Source organism: Lagopus muta, chromosome 19, assembly GCF_023343835.1.
Source record: "Lagopus muta isolate bLagMut1 chromosome 19, bLagMut1 primary, whole genome shotgun sequence".
In the NCBI taxonomy this organism is placed as follows: Eukaryota; Metazoa; Chordata; class Aves; order Galliformes; family Phasianidae; genus Lagopus; species Lagopus muta.
The window spans coordinates 7,022,740-7,044,852 of NC_064451.1; the positions used below are offsets into that span (position 1 = coordinate 7,022,740).

The 22,113-nt window shown below is 53.3% G+C and overlaps 1 protein-coding gene across 3 annotated transcripts; it reads right to left on the reverse strand.

Annotated features, from left to right (window-relative positions):
• Nucleotides 1-123: 123 nt before the first annotated feature.
• On the reverse strand, nt 124-22,007 carry SARDH (sarcosine dehydrogenase). 3 transcript variants are annotated; one of them, XM_048965895.1, is made up of 22 exons: nt 19,518-22,007; nt 19,350-19,443; nt 18,407-18,728; nt 17,635-17,813; nt 17,136-17,315; nt 16,529-16,652; nt 16,315-16,415; nt 15,162-15,266; nt 14,510-14,639; nt 12,987-13,073; nt 12,794-12,884; nt 10,787-10,928; nt 9,750-9,833; nt 9,302-9,415; nt 8,613-8,751; nt 8,256-8,369; nt 6,733-6,880; nt 6,360-6,453; nt 3,365-3,527; nt 2,951-3,119; nt 2,398-2,533; nt 124-621 (listed from the first exon to the last, which is right to left on the reverse strand). In XM_048965895.1, the coding sequence occupies exons 3-22, from the start codon at nt 18,720-18,722 to the stop codon at nt 496-498; spliced, it is 2,742 nt and encodes a 913-aa protein (XP_048821852.1). In that variant the 5' UTR covers nt 18,723-18,728; nt 19,350-19,443; nt 19,518-22,007; the 3' UTR covers nt 124-495. The 3 variants fall into 3 exon arrangements, with proteins under 3 accessions (XP_048821852.1, XP_048821854.1, XP_048821853.1); XM_048965897.1 differs by having other exon boundaries at nt 18,407-18,770; XM_048965896.1 differs by lacking the exon at nt 19,518-22,007 and having other exon boundaries at nt 19,350-19,463.
• Nucleotides 22,008-22,113: the final 106 nt, after the last annotated feature.

The window sequence follows — 22,113 nt, forward strand, 5'->3', positions numbered from 1 at the left end:
GCTCCTTCCCAAGGGATATGCAGGGCTATAACTATTGAGGGGCCACCCATTTACCCATGTCCCCCCAGCCACCAGGCTCCCAGGGCACAGCCCCAACCCAGTGACACCCATCAGAGTGGGGACAGAGGCCAGTGGGACGGCAGGTTTGGAGGTGATGGCTGTATTAATGACAAACATTTAGTTTAAAACATTCATTTCCAAGCAGCGTGAAACTATGTTTAGGGGGAAAAGGGTTTCCAGCAAAGTCAAAAATTGAAACCATTTCATTTGCAGTCAAGCAAAACACTGTTTTCAGGTCGATTAACCCACGGGAAAGAATTATTGCTGTAGTGGTATTGCTTCATTTAGAAAATCCAGGAACAAAATTCTTGGACTTTTTGGAATCTTTTCCTCTTCTTCTCTTCTAATCTGACCCAAATTTATTCAGTGAGTTCACGTCAGACTGCCAGGCAGGAAATGGGGCCAGCAGCATTCTCTTCTCCCCATTGCAGGCTCTCAGTAGATGCCCTTCACTCTCTTGTTGTCTGGGTCAAACGGGGACTTGGTGTGTGCCTGGGCAGGGTAACGCACTCCCATCCTCTCCAGCTCATAGCTGCCACTCCTCACAAAATCCAGTGAGACCTGGAAGGCAGAGAGCCCCCTGTTAGGCACAGCCAGGCTCCCCCACCCCCAAGCCCCATCTGTGAACCCTCCCCATACTTAGGGGACTCTGCCATGCAACCCTACAGCAGTGATTTCTGCAGATAACCCAGCTCTGCCATCCCAGGAGGATGCACAGAGAGGAGGAAAGCAGATTTTTAAAAGCATGGAGTTAAATAAACCAGTATTTCTTTCTCTGGGGGATTATTTTTGTTTTTTTTTCAACAGCATCCAAGTCGGGTGGTCTCACAAATAGACTCTGGGTGGGCAGCAGGGGGATGCACACCCAACGGGGTCAGTCCCCAGTAACGCCCAGCCAGGCGCTGCTTGCAGGAGAGGACCACACTAGCATCTCCCTGCAGATGCCCCCTTCACCAGTACCAGCACCCAAAATGCCTTAATGCAGGGAAAGATCCCTGCCCACACAGCAAACCCCGTCACGGCGTAAATCAAACGGGAGTTAGGCACAGGGAGCAGGGAGATTAAGGCTGTGCATTAACATCTGCTTAATGAGCGCCGCGTTCCGCAGGCGGCTGCACAATGAGCTGGCAGGGCTGGGGCCCCGCAAACAGCCCCTGTAAGCACAACTGCTCCCTGCGGCGTCTGCAGCTGTCAGCCCCATTGTCGGCCCTATTGCCGGCCCTATAGGCACAGAGAATTTCCTACAGCGAGGGAAGAGAGGGGAAAGTTGTCATCGATGTGCCCGGCGGGGTGCACTCAGTGCTGCTGTGCCGCATTGGTGCCTCGCTGCAGGCAGGAGGGGGCTGTCCCCGTGCCACCTCCATCCCATCACCTCCATCGCACTGCCTGGGGCAGGCAGGGGTGGCTGGGAGAGAGATGGCAGGGAAGGGAGAAACCTAAATATAGGGGGAAATAGTCATAATAGGGGTCCCAGGATGGGGTCACCTATTGGAGACTCCACTGCAGCATCCCAAAGCCTGCAGCCACCTCCCGGTTTTGGGACAGGGACAGCCTGAAACCCCTTAAATACTCACTGAAATATTCCTGCACAGCTCCCCAAAGGAAATGAGCAGTCCTGAGCCCTGCATCCCCCTGATCTGCACACATCCCCATCCCTCTCCCTGTGCCACATGGCACAAAGCTGCCCTGAGGAGAAACCTATTCTGTGCCCCAAAATAGAGAGATGTTGCCCCGGGAGGCTGCAGAGATAGCTCATACCCTGAACTGCCTGACTCAGGATCACTGCACTAACACAGGATTAAACATTAAGGCAAGCCAGAGGATTAAAGCACAAGCATATGTGCTGCAAGAGAGCCAGTCCCAAGGGACATCACCCAGAGCCCTCTGTCCCCACACAGGCCCACAGCTCTCTGTCTATAACACACTGCTTAACGAGGGCACCTGATTTACCAGCCAGGAGTCTCCCAGGGTTAATTAGGAACCTGCCATTCCCCTATTGGCTAGTCGCTCCCATAATGTCAGTTAATTTACCACCGCAATTAAATACTTGCTTGCAATTAACATCTGAGAAAGTGCTGGGGGTGGATAGCAGTGGCAGGGCCATGCTGTGTGGCAGTCTGGATGCCATCAGTGAGGACAGTGCAGCATCTGAGCTGCAGCATCGTTCCCCATCTCGTCCTGTGCCACCACCACTGTGCACGGGGGAGGGACACGAGGGTGCAATGTCTCGCACCCCAGCTGCCAGCAACATATTTGTGCATATGGCTTCCAACACGGGTGCTGTGCATCCCTGCCAACCCTTGGGCACAGGGAGGGACGTGGCAGTGCCATACTCACGGGTCCCCCCGCAGGATCACGGATGTAACCGTAGGCGATGGTTTTGTCAATGGCAAAGCCAAAATCTGCCCGGCGGATGTGGCCCACCACCTCACCATCCCTCCAGATGGCCTCAAGGCCAAACATCGGCACCTTCCTGTAGGGTGAAGGCAGGAAAGAACCAGGTTGGAATGGCACAAAGCAGAGGAAGGGGGGTTGGAGGCAGCAGCCCCATGTGCTGGGGCTCCCCCTGGCATGGGAGCTGCAGCCCTCACAGCCCCCTCTGTTTTGCAGTCAAATCCTCTCCAGCTTGATTCACAAGCCCTCCTGCTGCTCTGGTTGCAACACGATCAACCCACTCCCTGTCACACTGTTTCCAGCTCCCATTAAGTATCTAGCAGGGAATGTGTGGTGGGACTTAAATTAGAGCCTGAATTAGAGCACAGAAAGCAGCTGAGCAGGTGGGAGCTGAGCCCCGTGTGCATGCATGGGGCTGGGTGGGAGCTCTGTGAGTCTCATCACACTGGCACTGGGTGCTGAGGAGCATGGAAGTGCCCCAGGGCATTGCACTTACTCATCCGTGGTGAAGCAGACAAGGCGGCGGAAGATGCCTGCAGCTTTTTGGGCTTCCACAGCCTCCCGTCCCAGGAAGGGAATGCTGGACTTGAGCTTGCAGGTGAATGCCAAGCCTGCTTCCAGTGGTGTATCATCAGAGCGGAGGTCTGCGTGCCAATGTCTGTATCCTGCAGAGAACAAACAGGGGTCTCCCTGCCTCGGTGAGCAAAAGCTGGAGACTGAGATAGCAGCCTGTTGGGCATCCCTTGCTTCACTCGGCCTTGGACAAAGCACCCTCAGTAGGAGCCCACAGATGGGAAAGTTGCTCTGGTGCCCTCCATCCTCATTAACCCACCCCCATGCTGGGAACAACACATCTGCACATTAGGTCAGAAGCAAAGCAACCAGTGCTGCCGTAAGGAGAAGCTCAAACCTTTCTCGATGCTGAGGCTGTCGATGGCTCTGTAGCCAGCATTGGTGATGCCATGCCGGGCGCCCACCTCCATCACTGCCCGGTACACCCTGACACAGTTCTCCCGGGGCACGTGCAGCTCCCAGCCCAGCTCACCGACGAAGGACAGCCTCATGGCACGCACCTGCAGAGTACAAAAGCCCCAAATCCCTGAGGGCAGAGCAGGGCTGTGCAGTGTGGCAGCGACCATCGGTCAGCAGCAATGCTCCCACACCAGCCGGGCCTTTGTCTCCCTCTGCTGATCCAGTACACCCTATGGGCACTGCATCCCTCAGTCCCTGAAATCTGCTGTATTGCTGGTGGGGTAGAGAAGCCAGATCCCAGTGGGACCGTCCTGCTGTGAGCTCTCTATGTGGCACTTTGGGGATGCATCCCACCCCCAGCAGCTTCCTGCTGGCACCCAGGGCTGAGCCCAGCATCCCCACCCACACCCTGCCCACCCCACGAGGATGCTCAGGATCCCGCAGCAGAGGCAGTGCTCTGTAGCATCGCTCCCAGCAGTGTAATTAATCCAACACTGAATGCACAGAGCCCCAACCAGGCTGCTGCTGCAGGAAACCAGGCATCCTGACAATAAGGCCGAGCCATTTGTTGTAGGAAACCTGTATGGTTGGAAAATGTGGGGCACTGGGTGTTAGGCTTGCATGGAGAGGAACAGGGGCTGCATACAGGTGTGTAACACACAGAGCAGGCCCAGAGGGAGCAGAGGTTTCTGTTCAGCTTCCAACAGAGCTATGAAATAGCATCAACTCCTGAGTCTTTGAGCAACAATTCAAAAGCATTTTGATTATTCTAGAAAGCTCAAACCCGAACGTCACCCCACACCCAGCAGTGAAATTCAAACGGGGCCCTTTCGCTGCTGTTTAATACAATGAGAGACACTATATATACACGTTCACAAACCAATTGGTAATTTCCAGAGTCATTAACTCTGCAGGAACTCTCCTCTCTCACCAGCTGATTCTGTTCAACCTCTGTGTTAATGCACAAAAACCTCAGAGCTCCCACTTTGGGCTGCTGGGCTGCGTTCAGCCCCTCTGAGCTCACCCAGAGAGGGCAGAAAAGCTGTTCTTCCTTTCAATCAGGGCATTTGCACTTAAAAGACACCAAAACGTTTCTGTGAGCAGTTTTCTCCCTTGTAGGACAGGATTATTATTATTATTATTATATTTTTTTTTTTGCAAACTTGAAGCAAAATGCAAATAAACCAATGACACTCCAGCAGATGAGAACATTGCTACACCTTTCACAGGGATAAGTGGATTATTAGAAGATGCTGTGAGGCTGTCACAGCTCTCACAAGGGAGGAATGTAGCCTGTCAGTACTAACAGTGATATGTGGTGAGCTGCAATCAGGGCTGGCCTTAGGGTCCCCCGTGCCACCATCCCCTCTCTGGGGGTGCCTTACTTAAAGTGCTCTGCGCCCTGACGAGGTTCTTCCTCACCACCCAAATGGCTGTTGTTTGATTTAGCAGCAAGCCTTTCAGCAGCCGGCTGCATTCGAATTAACGCCACTTTAATTCCTAATGAAAAGTGCCCACGTGTGTGGCTTAACCCAATTTCACTCCTGTCCCATTCCCTGCTCCAATGGCAGCTGGCACGAAGTTTATGGCTGCACCCCCAGGCATCCAGGACCACAGTGTCACTGTCCCCATACACACCCCTGGGGTGGCATCAAGCCCCATCCCACCAGTGCCACCAACACTCACCCCAGTGGGGCAATTCTCATAGCACAGCATGGAAGTATTTTGTATGGGGTAATTGTCAATGGGAAACCAAGATAAACCCACAGAAGGGTTTTCCCTGATACCAACATTTGCACAATGTTTTGACACTTTGTGGCCACAAACTCTCCTGTTCAGTGCGTTTTAGGCTACATCAGCACACAACATGGCATAATCCCCAAGCAAGCAACACTTTCCCTGGGGATGACTTCAAATAAAGCCCGTCCCTGAGAGCACGGGGCTCTTTTTGGGGTCACAAACCAGGCAGGTGGAGAAGGAGGAAGAGCAGGAGGAGGAGGAGGAGGAGGAGAAGGAGGAGGAGGAATCCCTGCTGTTATTTTCTTGAGCCACTTTCAGGAAGATTTGCAGTGAGTTCCAAAATTGCATTATTTCTTACAACACCATCAATAAACAAATGGAAGCATTGTTTCCTGCTACAGCCACTGTTACACCAATGGATGCTATGCAGAGACCCACGTAACCGGTATCACTGCACTACTTCAGCTGATTTCTGCCTAGAACTCAAAGTGTATTCTTAACCACCATTTCCAGTTACAAGGGCTTAGCTGGAATTGACTGGGCATGTCATCAAGCAAGTAAGCAAGAAAATGAGATTCTGTTTCCCAGCCGTGCTGTTTTCTTGCTGAATGACAATCTTGGGGAAAAAAACAGTATCTGAAAACACATCGGCTCCCCCTGGGTGGGCAGTGGGGCTGGATTCCCCTCATCACCCCAAGGCTCAGCCCCTGGCACGTGGCCATCCCCATGTCCCATTGCATAACCGCAGATACGAGCACTGAACTCTCAGCAAATGCAAAATGATCCGTGCTTAAACAGAAAGCTTAAGGTTGTCAGGCTTCTTCTGTGATCAAATGCACTGAGTCCTCAGGCTCCTCAGCCCTTCCAGGAAGGATGTGACACATTTCATATTAAATTGTCCCTACCTCTCTTTTTTTTTTTTTAAGGGTAAAGGAAGGGATCTGGAGTGTCACGTAAATCTCTCTATCACCAGTGCTCACCCCTCATCTGCCTGAGGGCCCTCAGCTCCCTCCAGCATCACCATGCACAAGCCACCATGCCCAGTTCCCATCGTGGTTTTTGGCCTTTTCCAACAAAAAAAACAAACCCAAAACTTGTCTGCACACTGCAGAGGAAACCATTTCCCAGTGAAGACATTCAACAAACCCATAGGCAGTAGAAGACATCCCTTGGGACCCCGAGTGCTGTCCTACCGTGCATCCTGCAGCTTTCACAAGCCTATGGGTGGAGAAGGGGAAGGCCTCATTGCTGAGGTCGGTGTCCAGCAGCTCTTGCAGCACAGTGCGGCTGTGGGGGAACAGCAAAGCAGAGAGCTCACTGCTCTCCTCCTGGTGGGCATCAGCTGCTTTCTCAGCAGGTTGGATATATAGCAAAGATTTCTTCTCCAAAAGAGCAGTGAGGTGTTGGCATGGGCTGCCCAGGGAGTGGTGAATTCATCATCCCTGGAGGTGTTTAAGAACTGTGGAAATGTGGCACTTGGGGACAAGGTCAGTGGGCACGGTGGGATGGGTTGGGGATCTTATCCCACGAATGGGGCTCAGGGAAAGAGGCCACAAGCCCACTCACCTCAGTGGACCCTGCAGGCTCATCATGCCCAGCTCCTCCGAGCAGTCAATGAGTTTGCACTGCAGCTTCATGTCCTGAAGCACTGTGGTGATGTGTGACCAGTTGTGCTGAGCCACGGCCCCACCGATGGCCAGGTAGTAACCATCTCCTGGAAAATGACATCCCCCAACGCCAACAGTGCTTTAAGATCAATGGCACTGGGCTGGGGGTGATGCTCTGCTCAGTGTAAGTCAGGATGTGGGGCCATGAAAAAAGGAGCACTTTGAGCAACCCTGGTAGGTGCTGCTCCACTCTTATGCAAGGAGTTTTAAGGGCTGAAGTCAAAGGTAGCATAATGCAAGTGCTTTTGGCCTCCAAAGGACCACAGGAGCCTCACAATTCACTGCATTTGCTTTCCTTTGCATGCAGCTTCCCCAGTCAAAGGGGGACAGTTCAGAGACACTGCCCACACCAGCCCTGCTGATGGAGCTTTTGCCAGCTGCCCAAGCCCTGGAGATACGTGGGAGAAAACATCATGGAAAGAGAAAACTCTCTGTTCTTGAGGAGAACAGCAAAAAATCTTAATGTTTTGTCTAAGAAGGAATCAATGTCGTGGCGTGGAGGAAGAAGGGAATGGTGCATCGGAGCTGGGCTGAACCTCTGCATGTGGGAGATGGGAGCCTCCTTTGTGCTGGGAATCCAACCCTACTGCAGTCCTGTAATGTAACTTCACTGGGGCTCAGGGTTAGGGAGGGGTAGGCAAGGAGTTGTGCGTGTGAGTATGAGGAGGAATTTCATCTTGTTGATAATCCTGGGTGAAAAATTCCCAAGGATGTGGTTTAGGAGCTGATTATTGCGCGATCGATCTTTCCTCTTCCTTTCCTGCCACTACAAAATTACTCTCTGATATTCTGTCATAACGATAATAAGTGCAGCCACCTACTGTAATTGGAAGAATAGACTCGTTCCTATTCAGCTTCTCCATCACCTGTCAAACCCTGCAGCTCTGCCAACCACTCCCCATCACCACATTGCCCCTGAGCACTGGGGATAAAGGGGTTTGGGATGCCAGAGTGCCACAGCACAGCACAGTGCTGTCAGTGGTGCTGCAGCCCAATTTGGTGCCCTCCTCCCCTGCTGCTCCCTAATGCCATTTCTGCCCTCAGGGTTGGCTGCTCTGCTTCCTTTCAGTTCGCCTTTATGGCAGCTGATAAGGGCTCTGGGAGAGGTCAGAGCACCATCCTGGCCTGAAGAAACCCAATAACACCGATGAGCAGCACAACCCCCCGGCACAAAGGGGATAATTGGGTTATAGACAGCGAGGGGTGGAAGTGGAAAAAAACAGGTGGCTGCCATTAGGTAAATGCTATCAGCGCTGCGCCCGCGGCCACGCATGGTCCTGAGCACAGCAAGGACAGAGAGCCCTGTGCTGAGCCCATCACTGTGGCTTCCCATCCCACTGCTGGGAGCATCCCGAGGATGCAGCTGCATGCCTGGCTCAGGCTGGAGGCACAAACCCCATTGCCCCATGCCCAGGGTTTTACCTTGGAAGGCAGGGGCCAGCGGGGAGCTGGGGTCACCAGGGCTGATCCTGCTGACAGTCAGGTCGCTTTCCACCCCTCCACGTTTGTTCAGCATGCAGGTGTACACGGTGCTGCCTGTGGGAGAGACACGCTGCCCACCTGCCCTGCCCAGCAATGGGGAGCATCAACACTTATCCCAATTCTTAAACAAACCGATTACTACCATTGCACCTGGGTGCACCATGCCCTACCCAGAGATGGGAGCAAGGCTTTTTTCCCCTTAGGGTTGTAACATGCACGGAACAAAAGCTGGTTTGGGTCCCTGCTGCGCGCTCTGGTTCAGGATGCCCCACGCACAATGAGAGGGGCTGGCGGTACCTGGCGCTTTGCTCACGTCAGCACTGAACAGCCAGTTGGCTGCTTTGGTGGCTTCGGGGCCAACCAGGTAGAACTTCCCAAAATAAGACATGTCGAAGAGAGCCAGGGCATTTCTGCACGTCAGGCATTCCTTCTTGATCTAAAATTAAAGCAAACACGCTGCTGAAACCATTTACGTAATGAGAAGCACCACCAGGATACACACCTGGTGACTTAAAAGTTCACTGGAGGGCTCCAAATTATACACTGAAAAGTCAGTGTTAAGTGTGACAAGTCAGTGTACGCCCTGTCTCGTTCCTTATGTCAGTAACACAGTGAGAGCTATCAATAATAATGGTTCATCTGATCAAACCAGGCATTCCCTCCCCCATTTCCATCAGGTCCCTTGCTCTGCACTGCAGTTTGAGGACACTGAGCTGGCTGGGGAGCCAATGCTCTGCGGATGAAGCTTCCCCAAGATGGTTCCATTTCTTTCCTTTGGGAAAGCAGCCATAAAACTCACATGGCCTCTTTTGAGCTTTCCAAGCACAAGCCATGCATTTCGCTTCATTTTCAGAGAACGTTTCCCCCAGCTTTGAGTTTTCATCCCCCTGAGCCTCCCCAGCTCTATCCAAAGGCAGAATGCTGCAGGGGCTCTGGGGCCTCCATCACCCCCACCAGCTCCAGACGTGCCCCCACCCTGCACTCACAGTGCTGTGATGTGGTGGAAAGTCAAAGGTGTATTCATCTGCCAGCAGCTGGTTGTAGGTGTATTCCCTGTGCTGCTCCCGGCTGTAAGCACCATAATAGTCATAATCCAGAACCTAGGAGAGAAGTGTGAGGATGAGGGGGAGGTAATAGGAAGAACCCCGAAGCCAAAGGGCTGCTCCACACCATGCATGGAGAGGCAGAGGGATGTGGGACATGGCTGAACTGGTAGGTCCTCATCTGGATGCCTCTTCCCACAGCTCCCAATGTACAGAAGGGACATCAGTGCCCCCTATTACGGCTGCCTGTTGCAGAAGGGCAGGCAGACACGCACACAGAACTCCTTCTGCTTATTGTTAGAGTGAATTAATGGATGTTTTCATGGACCTGTTCTGGGGAGATGCACTGCTTTCAGGGCAGCGCGCCCTGCACACCCGGCACTGTGCTTACCGGAGCTGCTCCTCCTGGGCTGAACCAACCTGGCCGCTCCCAGCCATGCCTCTCCTGGAACACACAGCCCTGCTGGAGCAGCTCCTGCTTGAGACAAAGCCAGAGAAATGGGAACAAAAAGGTTAAAAGCAGTACTTTTCTCTGAGCCCTCCTCCAGCCACATGCAATGTACGCTCAAAAACCAACTCGCAACCCCTTGGCATCAGCTATCAGCAGCCAAAATCAGCTCCTGGGGTTGCCCTCTAAGCCAGCAGAACTCCTCGTTGCCCTATGGACTGGCTGATGTTTGTGTCCCCCTTACAACACTACGAGCACCAAAACCTGCACTGCACAAATCACTGCTTCAGCACTGAATTTGCACTGCACTGAATGCAGATAGCACCAATCTCCCCAACGATTTCCATAATTACACCAACAACATCAGAGATTCACACAGCAACCTTCTCATTCCTGCTCTGCGCTCTCAGGAAAGTCTCTCCATGAGCAATTAATTAGGGATCCATTAAGATATTTTTGTTGGGTACCTCCATTCGGAAAAGAATACATTTTGCAGAATATTTCAGCAATGATTCAGTGCCTATTTATAAAACGCAAGCACATGTACTGGAGCTGCATGCATAAATACCAGGCTGTCAGTCAAATGGGCATTGCTTATTAGACACATTATTAAAAAATAAATTGCATTCTCGGTGACAGAAAACAACGGAGCTGTCAACCAAACATCGGGGGCCGGTGGAGAGGAATGTCTGTTTTACTGCTCTCTGTCGGAAGAGGGATGCTGCAGTGTGAATTTGCAGTCATTGGAAAGGGCTCAGCTCCCTGCTGGGCTCTGTGAGTGTTTTTGGGGGCTCTGAGCTCTGCTTTGAACTTTTTCATCATCCGTTGACCTGCGCTATGTTGAGTCATAGGGGAATGTTTGGCATCTCCACCATCTAACTTCCATTTGGGGTCAGCCCACCCCAGCATCCCTGCGTTGCGCAGCGGGGTGAGCAGTGCCACGCTGATGGATGGGAGCAGGGACGCACGGGGGTGCCCACCTCGTGCAGAGGGTCCTTCCTCATGTTGCGCCCTGCCAGCGGCTCATCGTGGGGGAAGACAACCGAGTAGTTTTTGGCGTAGGACTCGTGGCTCCGCTCCCGGATCCAGCAGTTGTTGTCGGTGAGGGAATGGTGGAACCTCCTGAAGGGCAGAGAAAGGGATGGTGAGCGTAGGACCCCCAGGCACAGCCTGGCAGTGAGAGGTGCTGGCGGCTGCTGTGGTGTAAAATTGTGATTTCTACTCTCTTTTGTAGGGAGGAGAGCAGAGAAACTCAAATCACGTCTCTTGCCCATCAAAATGCTCGTCCCCATGTCTCTGCCATCCCTAGGCCCTGTCAGATTTACCAGAGCAGGATACAACCCCGCTGGGGAAAAACAAGAAACAAGAGAAATTGAGGTTAATTCTGCCCTGATTCAGCACTGGGCAAACCTCAGAGAGCTCTTCTTGCACAACCCAGCCTGAAATGCAAGAAGAGGAAGAGAGCCACAAGCATTCCTCGCATTTTTCATCCAATTCTCCCTAGACTGAAATATAAATAAAACCCAAAGCATTTTAAATTTGTTTGACATGCTTTCCTCTTTCAAATAGAAAGATCTCCTTGAAGGAATGTGCCAGTTCAGCACGGGTTCGGGGTGTTGTTGCCATACCCTGTGCCATAGCCCTGTGATTCCTGGACTGTCACCTCTTGGCTGGTGGCATCTCTCTTGTCCCCATTGCCCAGAGCCCCCAGTTCTGTAGAGCAGCAGGCAGAAGGCAAGGCAAAATGTAACATACAGGACCTTTCAGAATGGTATTTTTGGCTTTCTTCCCCACTCTGCCCACATGTGACAGGTGGCAGGGGACACATGGTAGGGACACATGGCAGTGGACACATGGCAGGGGATGTCCCCAGCCCTGCCACCACCACCACGCTGCATTTTGACAGCAGGGAGAGGAGCAACAGCTGCCAGATGAAATATTTACAAGCGAGTGATTTGAGAGGATAAATATTTAAATGTGAGGGAACGGGAGTTATTTAAAGAGGAGCTCAGTAATCATAATAAAGAAAATAAATAAACAACAAAACAGGACTGCTATCAGCTTGACAAGCGCAGGAAAGGCAGAGCACCAGAAGGATGGAGCACCCCAAGGAGCCAGGGCTGTGCACAGCCACGATGCCCAATGGCACAGCAGCTGGCAAAGCACCATTGCTGTGGTGGGGCCATGGGGTTGCTGCCTGCTTTGCAAACCAGCATAGGTTGGATATGAGCAAAAAGTGTTTTACAATAGGGGTGGTGAGGCGTTGGCACAGGTTGCCCAGAGAGCTGGTGGATGCCCCGTCCCTGCAGACAGCCAGGGTCAGGCTGGAGGGGCTCCGAGCACCCTGTGGAGCTGTGGGTGTCCTTGATCACTGCAGGGATTGGGACCAGATGGCCTTTTAGGGTCCCTTCCAACTCAAACCATTCTGTGATTCTATGTGTTAGCAGCAGCTCCCGTGCTGGCTCCATGGTCTGTTTACCACCGTTCCCATCAAAGCAATGTGATTTTCACAGATCTATCCCTGACAAGCTTATTGCTGTCACAAGCAGCCCTGCAAGAAAGCCCAAACCCAATCAGACACGATTGAACAAGTCAAAAGCAATTACAGAGCCAACATCTGCGCTGCCCAAATCTCCCGGCCCATGCAGCGCTGCAGAGAGGGAGCACTAATCTTTCTCCAGTTGCAATCATCACCCCCGATTATTAACTTAGAAGATTAGGCACAGCACTAATTGAACAACAACACAACCCAAACATAATTACCCCGTCCTTCCTCAACACTGCAATCTCCTCGAGTCTGATGGACGCAGTTTGCGTAGAAGCAGAATGAGGCAAATGAGATAAATCCCACATGTAAATTCATTACAGCCATGGGCCTAATTGATTCCAGCTTCTCAGGGGACAGGGGCTGTGGCACAGACACTGCCTAGACACCCAATTTGGACACCCACCCCCCTGCTCCCCATTGGGTGCCAGCACAGCCTTGCCTGATGTCGTAGCCGTACATATCCTTCTCCGGCCGGCCGTGGATGATCCAATGGGCCAGCTCCTTCCCGCAGCCTCCTCCCAACATCATCCCTGGGGAAGAGGTGAGGACACCAATGAGGCCAAGCACCATCGCTGCCGGGCTGTGATGCTCACACTGGGATGCACGCAGTGGGGTTTCCTGCGCTCTCTTACCGGCGCTGTTGAAGCCGCAGCCGAGGAAGAAACCTCGGACTTCTGGAGCCTCCCCCATGAGAGGTTTGTGGTCAGCTGTGAACGACTCTGAAGGACACAGAGAGATGCATCAGCCAGGATCTGTCCCGTGGAGATCCTTCTCTGACCTCATCCTGCTCCTGCCATTGGTGGCTTCATTCCTCATTCTATTTCTCTTTCACTGCTACTGATTCCTGCTGAGAAGTGCCAGGAATTTAAGCTACTTGGCGAAGCCATTGCTGCTGCCCAAAGCTCTTGTTCCCAACACAACCATCAGCCACATCCCTGGTGCACCTCCCACACGTGAAGGGCAGTGCAGAACACCCTGCTGGAGGTGTGCCATCCTCCCTGCATTAGGGCACTTTGTGCAACCGTGCAAAATGTGAGCTGGGTCTGCATTGCACCCAAACTTTGCTCCCATAATCACTGCACGAACTCCCTCACTGAGGGGCAGCTTTCTGTTCTGGTGGTGAAATATTTACAGCGCAGCAGAAAGAACAAGTGTTTGCTATTTGCTCCAGCCCTGCCTGATTCCTCTGTGGCAAGCAGACCAGCAGCACCTTTAAATCAAGAAAAGGAGGAGTGCTGACCCTTTGCAAATTACTCCACTGCATTACAAACACTTGACATCTATCTATAAGCTGTCAGCTGTCTGCTGGAGGCCCCCAGCTCCAACCACACCGCAATTCAATCAAAGCCAGGGTGCAGCCTCTGCATTATGCATGCTGCAGGGCCAGAGATGTGCCCTGCTTTCCCTTTGTGTACAGCCCAGCTCCTTCCCAGGGCTCTCCAGGGTTTCCCTTTAAGTGCTTCAGCAAAAAGGATATTTTTTTTTGGCATGTGGAGGGTTTCAAGGCCAAATGCTTATGGCTCAACTCGATGGTGCCATCACTCCTACCTGCATGGGCTGCAAGACACTGGAAGCAAACCAAATGTTTTCAGGCCTGATGCCTGAAACTCCACAGTCCACAATAATAGTATAAATAAAACTCCACAATAATAGTACAAATATCAGGAAAACAGCAGTCGCTACTTGAGAAAATGCTCCATTCTCAGGTCAGCAGCCCCAGCACCAGCTGGGACCTTTGTTTGTCCCCAAGCTCTGCACCATAAGAAGGCAGGGCTCAGCCTGGTATGCCACCTCCAGGAAAGTGACACCACTGCAGCCCCAGCATGGATGGGTCCTCTCTGTGTCTCTCAGGGTTTGGGCAGCCCTTCTTGTCCCCACCAGAATGCACACCCACCAGCACAGGCTCTGATCAGTGCTCCCACAAATCCCAGTGTCCCACAGCATAGTGCAAGCAAGGGACAAATGGGATGTAAGTGCATGGGCTGGATCAGGAATAAGAGCGTAGGGCAGTGACAGCATGCAAGGATCTGCAGAGCTGTGTCAGCTCCTGCATCTCCAGCTCATCCCACAAAACTGCCCTCTTCTCATAGCCTCCCTATCTGCTGGGACCCACAGCCTGAAGACAGCAGACTGCTGCTCCCAGGCACTGCATTACCTGGCCCACAGACAGTGGATTTGATGCCTGTCCTTTCCAGCACCGGCACTCTGTTGATGGCACCCTGGATGTGCTGCATAAAAACATCCCAGTCCAAGTCAAAGAGGCTGAAGGCAAATTTCTCTGACACCTGGAGGTGGGAAACAGGAATCAGGACACAAATTAGAGCACAGCTGATGGGTAAGAGCTTCTCAACCCTACCAACCTCTATGGCCCCAGAAAATAGAGCTGCTTTGCAGATCCCAGTGGGTTTTTAAGAACAGCTCAGTACAGAGATGCAAAGCCAGCACCAAACCCAAAGCCCCTGCATGTTCTGTTGTACATTACAGATGTGTCAGGGGATGGACATCTGATGAAGGGACTCCCTCCTCCTTGGGACAGAGGCATTGAAAAATGCAGTGTAAGGGCTGGGGCAGAGCCCGAATTAAGATACAGGCACCCAGCAGAACAGCAAGGTTAGCCCTGAGCACTGCTTGGTTTCCTCATCACCTGCAAACCAATGGGGGCAATGCTCTCCTGAGCTCCCAAAATCAGCCCATGGTCAGGCTGAGCAGAGCAGGGCCACGAGGAGCTCACTGCTGCACCCGCCCCACTGATGTGGGTCCCCTGCAAACCCGCCTCGTTCCCTCAAGAGCCTCCCAGCACCGCTCACCTCCTCCCAGAAGATGGGGTTTGACTCATAGCCACCCACAGAAAGGGCATCGCCTTGGAGACGGAGATACACCGAGGCATCGTGATCCCGAACATTCGGCATGTTCTGCAGGAAGGGAGGTGCAGGAGTGAGCCAGGGCTGAGAGCTGCAGCAGCCCCAGCAGCCCCATGTGCCCACGAGCCCATCCCCATAGAGACATCTGAGCAGGTTGAGCGTGCAGCTGGACCGCAGCTGGGCTGCACCACCCTCTGCACTCCCAACCTAATGGGGGAGAGGGAGCTCAGGGAGCCCCAAAATTTGGGTGCTTGATTCCAAGTGGCTTAATGGCTGCGGTCTGATCCCAGATCCTGCTCTGAGCTTGGCTTTGCCACCCACCTACATGGGTGAAAATAAAAGCACAGCAGCATGCAGCAAACGAGGGATTTGTGCCTGTGAATGATGAATAGGTGAACGTTTAGACAGAGCCAAGGTATTGTTGTAGGGCCTCCTGCATTTCATGTTGACAAATGAAATGAAGTGGATGGAGCAGGATGCACTGGGGCTCGCAAGCTGCAGCCTCTGCTCTGAGCCTCTCCCTTGCTGTGTTTGCACAGCCCAGCAGAGTTGCTGGGATGGAAAGGTGAACAGACACCAGCACTTCTGAATATGAGGCATCGAGGACTGAAAGCTCCAACTCAGATTGTATCAGCAGGGTGGAAACTAATTAAAGTGTTACTCTGCAAGCCCTGGCACCTGAGTGAATGAAGTTTGCTTCAGCTCCTGAGCCGTTCTCAATAGCCAGAAGGCGGAACAGATTTCTCAGGGTGGTGCAGAAGTGCCTGGAGAGCTACAGCAGCTCTGCTCGTTCAGAAGGTGTTTGGCATCTTTATGAGCGCTGCTTTCAGACACCAAGCACGTCAGAGACCCTACAGTAATTCCACTGAGAACAAATAAATAAATAATAAAAAATGATCCTGCTAGTCGTAACATCATTAAATACTAAACATGGTTCTAATAAGGCAGGAAGCTGTCTGTGCTACCAGAAGCTAGGGGGGTGAACGCAGAACCGGGTCCTGCAGCACAGGAGGGGGTCCTGGAGGTGCTGTGGGGCAAGGAGGGGTGGTTCTGTTTCTGACCATCACTGGAGCACACAGAGAAGTGGTGCAGGACCCACCTGGATACCCTCAATGCGTTCGGTCACCACATAGGCGTGATGCATTGCCACCAGTGGCACGTGCACGCCTGCCATCCGGCCCAGGGCACGTGCCCACACCCCTGTGGGGACACAGAGCACATCAGCTGGGGCACACAGAACACATCAGCTGGGGGACATGGGCTTGGTGCATCCCTGGCACACGCTGTGCAAAGCAGAGCTGTCCCATCCGTACCTGCACAGTTGACTACACAAGGAGTCTGGATGGTCCCATGGGCTGTCTCCACTGCATGCACCCTCTTCACCCCAAAGTCATCCGTTCTGACCTGGATGCCGGTGACGGGGCAGTTCTCTATGATCTGAAGGTGGAGAAAAAGAGGCAGAGTCAGAGCTGGCATCACCCCTGGCACTGGGAAAGGTGGAGCTCAGCAGGGTTCTGGCCATCTTTCTTTTGGAATAGCCACTCCTCTTACTGCTGACAGTAACACTCCTCTCCATTCCAGGCTCAAACCACACCTCTGTGTGCCCACAGCTGCAGAGGACATTCGTTATGTCCATGCCTTGCACATGAGCTAAGCCACACACTGGTAATTCCTGCTTTGAGGAGTGGGGTGTGTTAGTGTGCCTTAAACCCAAGGAACCTGCCTTGGGCTCTCATCTTGCTCCTAATGGTCTTTTCTTCATCCTATACTTTCCCAGTTCCTCCCTCCTTTATCACCGTGACCCAAAGAGTCACCAAAGCCCAATAGGACAACAATCCTTCAGGGCAAAGATCTAACTACTGGAGACAGAATTGGGGAAGGTGGAGGGCCAGTAGGCATTAATTAGTAATTAGGCATTACCGTAGCACCTCTGGCTGTTGCTGCTCTGGCAAGGGTGGAGCAGGTGCCAGCAGGATCCATGGTGCCATCCTTGGGGACGTACAGAGTGCCATACAGGTCGTCCACATTCATCAGTGGGTACAGCTCCTTGGTCTGTGCCGGGGTCAGGACGTGTGACTCTATGCCATACACCTTCCCCAGCTGCCAGCAGACAAGAAAACCATGAGCATGAACTCATCCCATGCTGGAGGAAACCCAAGGACAAAGTTTTGCTCCCCAGTCCCCCACATGGCCCAGGGATGACATTGCTCTAAGGCAAACCCTCCATCTGGAGGTGGGCGTGATGATCTGCATGGGAATATGGGATGAGGCTGCACACAAGCTGCTCTGAAACTGGGAAAATGACGTCTGAAAGGGCAAAAAAAGGATCATCTTTGCGCTACATCTTGCCTGATGCCAACCCAACGAACCCCAACAGACCAACGCTATGTCCCAGGGGGATGCTGAGGGCTGATCCTACCGACATGAGCCGCTTGTACTCATCGAGGCGCTGCTTGTTGGAGGCGATGAAGAGCCCCCCGTTCTGCACCCAGCCCGTGTGCAGCCCCGTCTCGGCCGGCAGATCGCGGCTCACCACATCCCTCGTGTGCGCCAGCAGCTCCACCTCCACGTCGCTGGGACGGAGCTGCCACAGCAAACCTATGGAGGACAGCGTGGGACGGAGCCGAGTGGGACCGAGGTGGGAGCTCCGGTCGCTCCGTGGTTCCCCTCCCCGTCCCGCTCGCTGTAGTGTCACCCCGCTGGGGCTCTTGCTCCATCTCGTGGCTACTTAGGAGAGCGATCATGGATTTTTTGCTGATTGCGTGTTAAATGAATAGGAAAAGGGGGGTTGGGGCTCTGTGGAGAACTACCCCTGCAAGACACAGCACCCGAAAATGATGGCCGAGTTAAACTCTTGTAGTTTCCCCCCTTCCTGCCAAAGAAAATTGGCATATTATTAACAATAATAGCAATAGCATTAATAATAGCAATCACGGCATCCTTACAGTTGGAAATGCCATCTCAGATCCCCAAGCTCATCCCACCATACCCACTGACACGTCCCTCAGTGCCACATCCCCACGCTTATGGAAGACCCCAGGGATGGTGACTCCAGCGCTCTCCATGCAGCTGTGACAGCACAGCACCTTTCTTTTGGAGAATAAAACGCTCTCCAGTATCCAACCTGAACTTCCCCTGCTGCAACGTGAGGTCACGAACAGCAACAACAGGCTCCCATCCCTGCAGCTCACCAGCCGTGTGCCAGGTGGTGCCCGCTGTCAGGCGGTCCCTCTCCAGCAGGACGACGTTGGTGATGCCCAGTTTGGCCAGGTGATAGGTGGTCTGACAGCCCAGGCTGCCCCCCCCGACCACCACCACCTCGGCTGAGGCTGGGGGTGGTCGGCTGGGCCCCGTGCTCCCATTGCTTTCTTCTTTCAGTGTCTTCTGGTAAGGAACGCTCTTCTCAGCTGTGGGTCCTGTTGTGCTGCTGTAGGGTCGGGGGCTTCTCCAGGGGGCTGGCAGGCGACGGGGGGCAGCCACCCGCAGGGCACAGCTTATGTAGGACATGTCAACCTGCAGAGATCCCAGATGGTGAGCAGGGGTGCCAGCTGGTCACTATTGGGACAGTGGTTGTATTGGTGACAGCACGTGCATGTTGGGCAATGGGTTGAGCAGCACCCAGAGCAGCATGGTGGCAGCGAGTGGAATCCAACAGGGGACAGCTGAGCTCAGACCCCCATCCACCAGGGAACTGTATCCAAACAGCAGTTTCCAAACACCCCTCAGAGGGGCCCAGCTTACAAAATGGACCTGAAAAAACACAAGGCGGCTCCTGGGCTCGCTGCCAGCCCACAGAAACCACCCCTTTTCTCTGTGTGCTTTTCTTTTTTTCTTTTTTCCATGCGTTCAAAAGCCACGACAAAGGCACAAGGTTTGCTCCTTATCAAAAGAAAACAGAGCAACGGCTGCTGGGGGGGATGGGGGGCAGATCAAGCCCTCCAGCCCTACACCACAAACTGGAGACGTGCTTTGGGCACACACGGCTTTGGAGCAGTTTGCAGCGGGCTGCGGTGGAGCAGCAGGGTTGGGTTCTGCTGCAGAGCTTCCCCCCTCTATGGGACCCCACTCACTGCCACCACGCAAAGCTGGGAAATCCCACCAGGAATCCCCACAGAAGATCCAGGATCCACTCACCAGCAACGCTCGTGATGGCCGTGGGACGTCTGCCTTCCTCCGATGCTCTCCTCCTCCTCCTCCTCCTCTTCCGCACCGCCGTCCTCCGGCCCCGCTGCAAAAACATTAACCAGCTCCAACAGCCAACGGGGCCAAGCACAGCTTCCCCAGCCCTGGATGAGCTCTTACTCCTTTTCTGTCGCTCCGCCGGTCGGGAAGAATGGAGAAATGCAAAACGGAACGGAATTCTGACTTTTCTTCTCAGATTGGCTCCAGACAGCACGGCTGGGGGGGCTCACAGCCAGCAGGGCTCACCGGCTGCCAGGGAGCAAACAGAGCTCTTCAACATCTGCCCCTCCCGCCCCAGTTCCCAGCAGTTGCATTGGAAGAGCTGGGTTTAAAGGGATTTACAAAGTTCCTGAGGCAGACCTGTGAGTTCAAAGCAAAGGTGTGAACAGCAAAAAAAAACCAACAAAAAAAAACCAACAAAACAAACATTTAGAAGCTGTACGAAAAGGTTTAATTTAAGGTTTAATTTAGTTCTCTCAGCACAAAGGTTTTGTGCTCCTCCTGCTCAGGAGGACCCTGTAATGAGGGCCTGTCTGGGCAGGAGGTGCAGTGCTTTAGAGGTTTGGATTCTGCTGCCTGGGCTGTGGGTTAAGGGGTTCTGCATGTTCAGCATCACCGCTCCTGGGAGCCCCCGTTTATGCGTTGGATAGAACGCAGGATGGGCCTGCATCCAAATCACCCCACTCTGAAAAGAGCCTGAACAGAAGCAGAGGGGCTCAGTTGTTCAGAATTGGTCCATCTCAGGCATTTCTCTCCTTTTTCTGAAAGACAAAAAGAGTTTGTTTTAAAGAGAGAGCCCAAATTCCTCCGTCAACCACTCCAAATAACCAGAGATGTAAGCAAGTCAGAACTGCTCGCGGCGGGGTGTTGCTGTCTGGTGGGCCAGAGCCATTTCATCAGTGCATGCAAATTACAAACATGACCTTTGGGTGAGAGGACACCCCGAGCACAATCCATGTCCTGCAGGGATGTGCAGAGCTCTGCTGTACTATGGTTCCTCTGAACATCGGGTTCCAACGGAGCTGCAGAGTCAGAATGAGGGAGGTGTGTGTTTCTGATGGTCAGCATCATGCAAAGGGAACTTAACCAGCTCAATCCTTCCCCTTACAAAATATTACAAAATAAAGGGGCATGCTGGCTTGCATGCGCCAGCTGGAGTTTTCTAGGTCGTACAAAACACCACAGCGAACACACAAATGAACCAGCCAAGCGTGCTGCAGAACTGCAGCTGATCACACAGCCTGCACGAGGCTGGAAACACGTGCCATCACCCCGCCGAGCCTGCACAGGCATGCACTGAGCCTGCTCTGCCCTGCACTGCAACCTGAGTTTGATCCTGGAAAGCACCACCACTGCATGACTCCACTTGAGTGGAGTGGGATCTGGTACTGCCTGGAGATTATCTGTGTTCTGGCCTCGGCGCCCCCCTGCCTCAGTTTCCCCGTTTGCAGAGCTGTCGAGGCCCTTGTTCTCAGGATTGCTACCATGCGTGGCTCTCAGGGCAGCCTGCTGTGGGGTGGCAGAGGGAGGTGGCCATGTGCTGGCCGGCCACAGGCCACCAAGCGATGGGCCGTGCTCAGAGCTGGCCAGCAGTGCTCCGGGCACAGAGTTGTTTGCAGAGGGCAGCCAGTAAATGCAGCCAGTCCCGGTGCTGTGTTTGCTCAGAGCAGCACCCTGGCCAGTCCAACTAATGTGAGAGATTATGTCAGCAGCTGCAAAAAGAAAAAAAGATGATAAAATAGAACTTGTGTCTGGGGCAGCCTTCCCCCTCCCGGGGCACAGGGCTGGAGCCAGCTGGGCGCTGGAGATAGATGCTCCTGTTAATGCCTTGGGGAAGGCTGCTCCTGGTCTGGTTACAGCACATGGCACAGGCCTGGCACGGTGAATAATGCCTCCTTTATCTGTGCACACTCTGGGGGAGTCACATGAAGCCACATGGATCTGCTGGGAACCCACTTCCACCACGCTGCAGGGCTGCACGTCACCAAGTGCTGCCAGGGGTGTCCCCAGCAAGGAGGTGGCGTGAATGCAGTTTGGCACTCACCTGTTCCATGCTCCAGTGCTGTGCTGTGGGTTTCTGCTGGCAGAACAGTGCTCAGATCACAGAGCTGACAGCATTTCATACGTGGTGTGTGCTGGAGAGCTTCCCTGAGACTGAATGGCACCAACAGGGACACGGTTTGTGCCAGGCAGGGGTCTGCAGCTCAGCCAAGGTGACACCCAGCTGAGCTGCATCCTTCTAACCCCAGCCAGAAGAGCAGGGAAAAACGTTATTAATTCAGTAGTAGGGCAGCTCACAGTAGCATCCCTGGGGTGGAAGCTTCCCCTTCCTCCAAAAACACCTGGGGCAATTTGTAAGCAAGGCTGTGGTTTTTATTTCATCGCTCTGGAAAATGCCACTGCATGTAGAGCCGGGTGGGATTTGGGAACGTGATCCAAAGAAATGAATGGAAGCTGTGAAAAATCACCCGCTCCCTTCTCAGCCACCCCAATGGGAGAGGGGCAGCTGCAGAGGAACAGCTGCTGGGAGCTGCCCTGGCTGAGCCCCGTTGGGTCTGAGGCTGCAGGATGGGATCAGCTGAGCAATGCAGTTATAGGTGGGGTGTGAACGCCGACCATCAGGAAGGATCCATCCCCACTATACCCCACAGAAGCCCAACACAAACCCCATCCCTCTCGTGTGGGTTTTACTGGTGATAAAAACCACGGCTGCCAA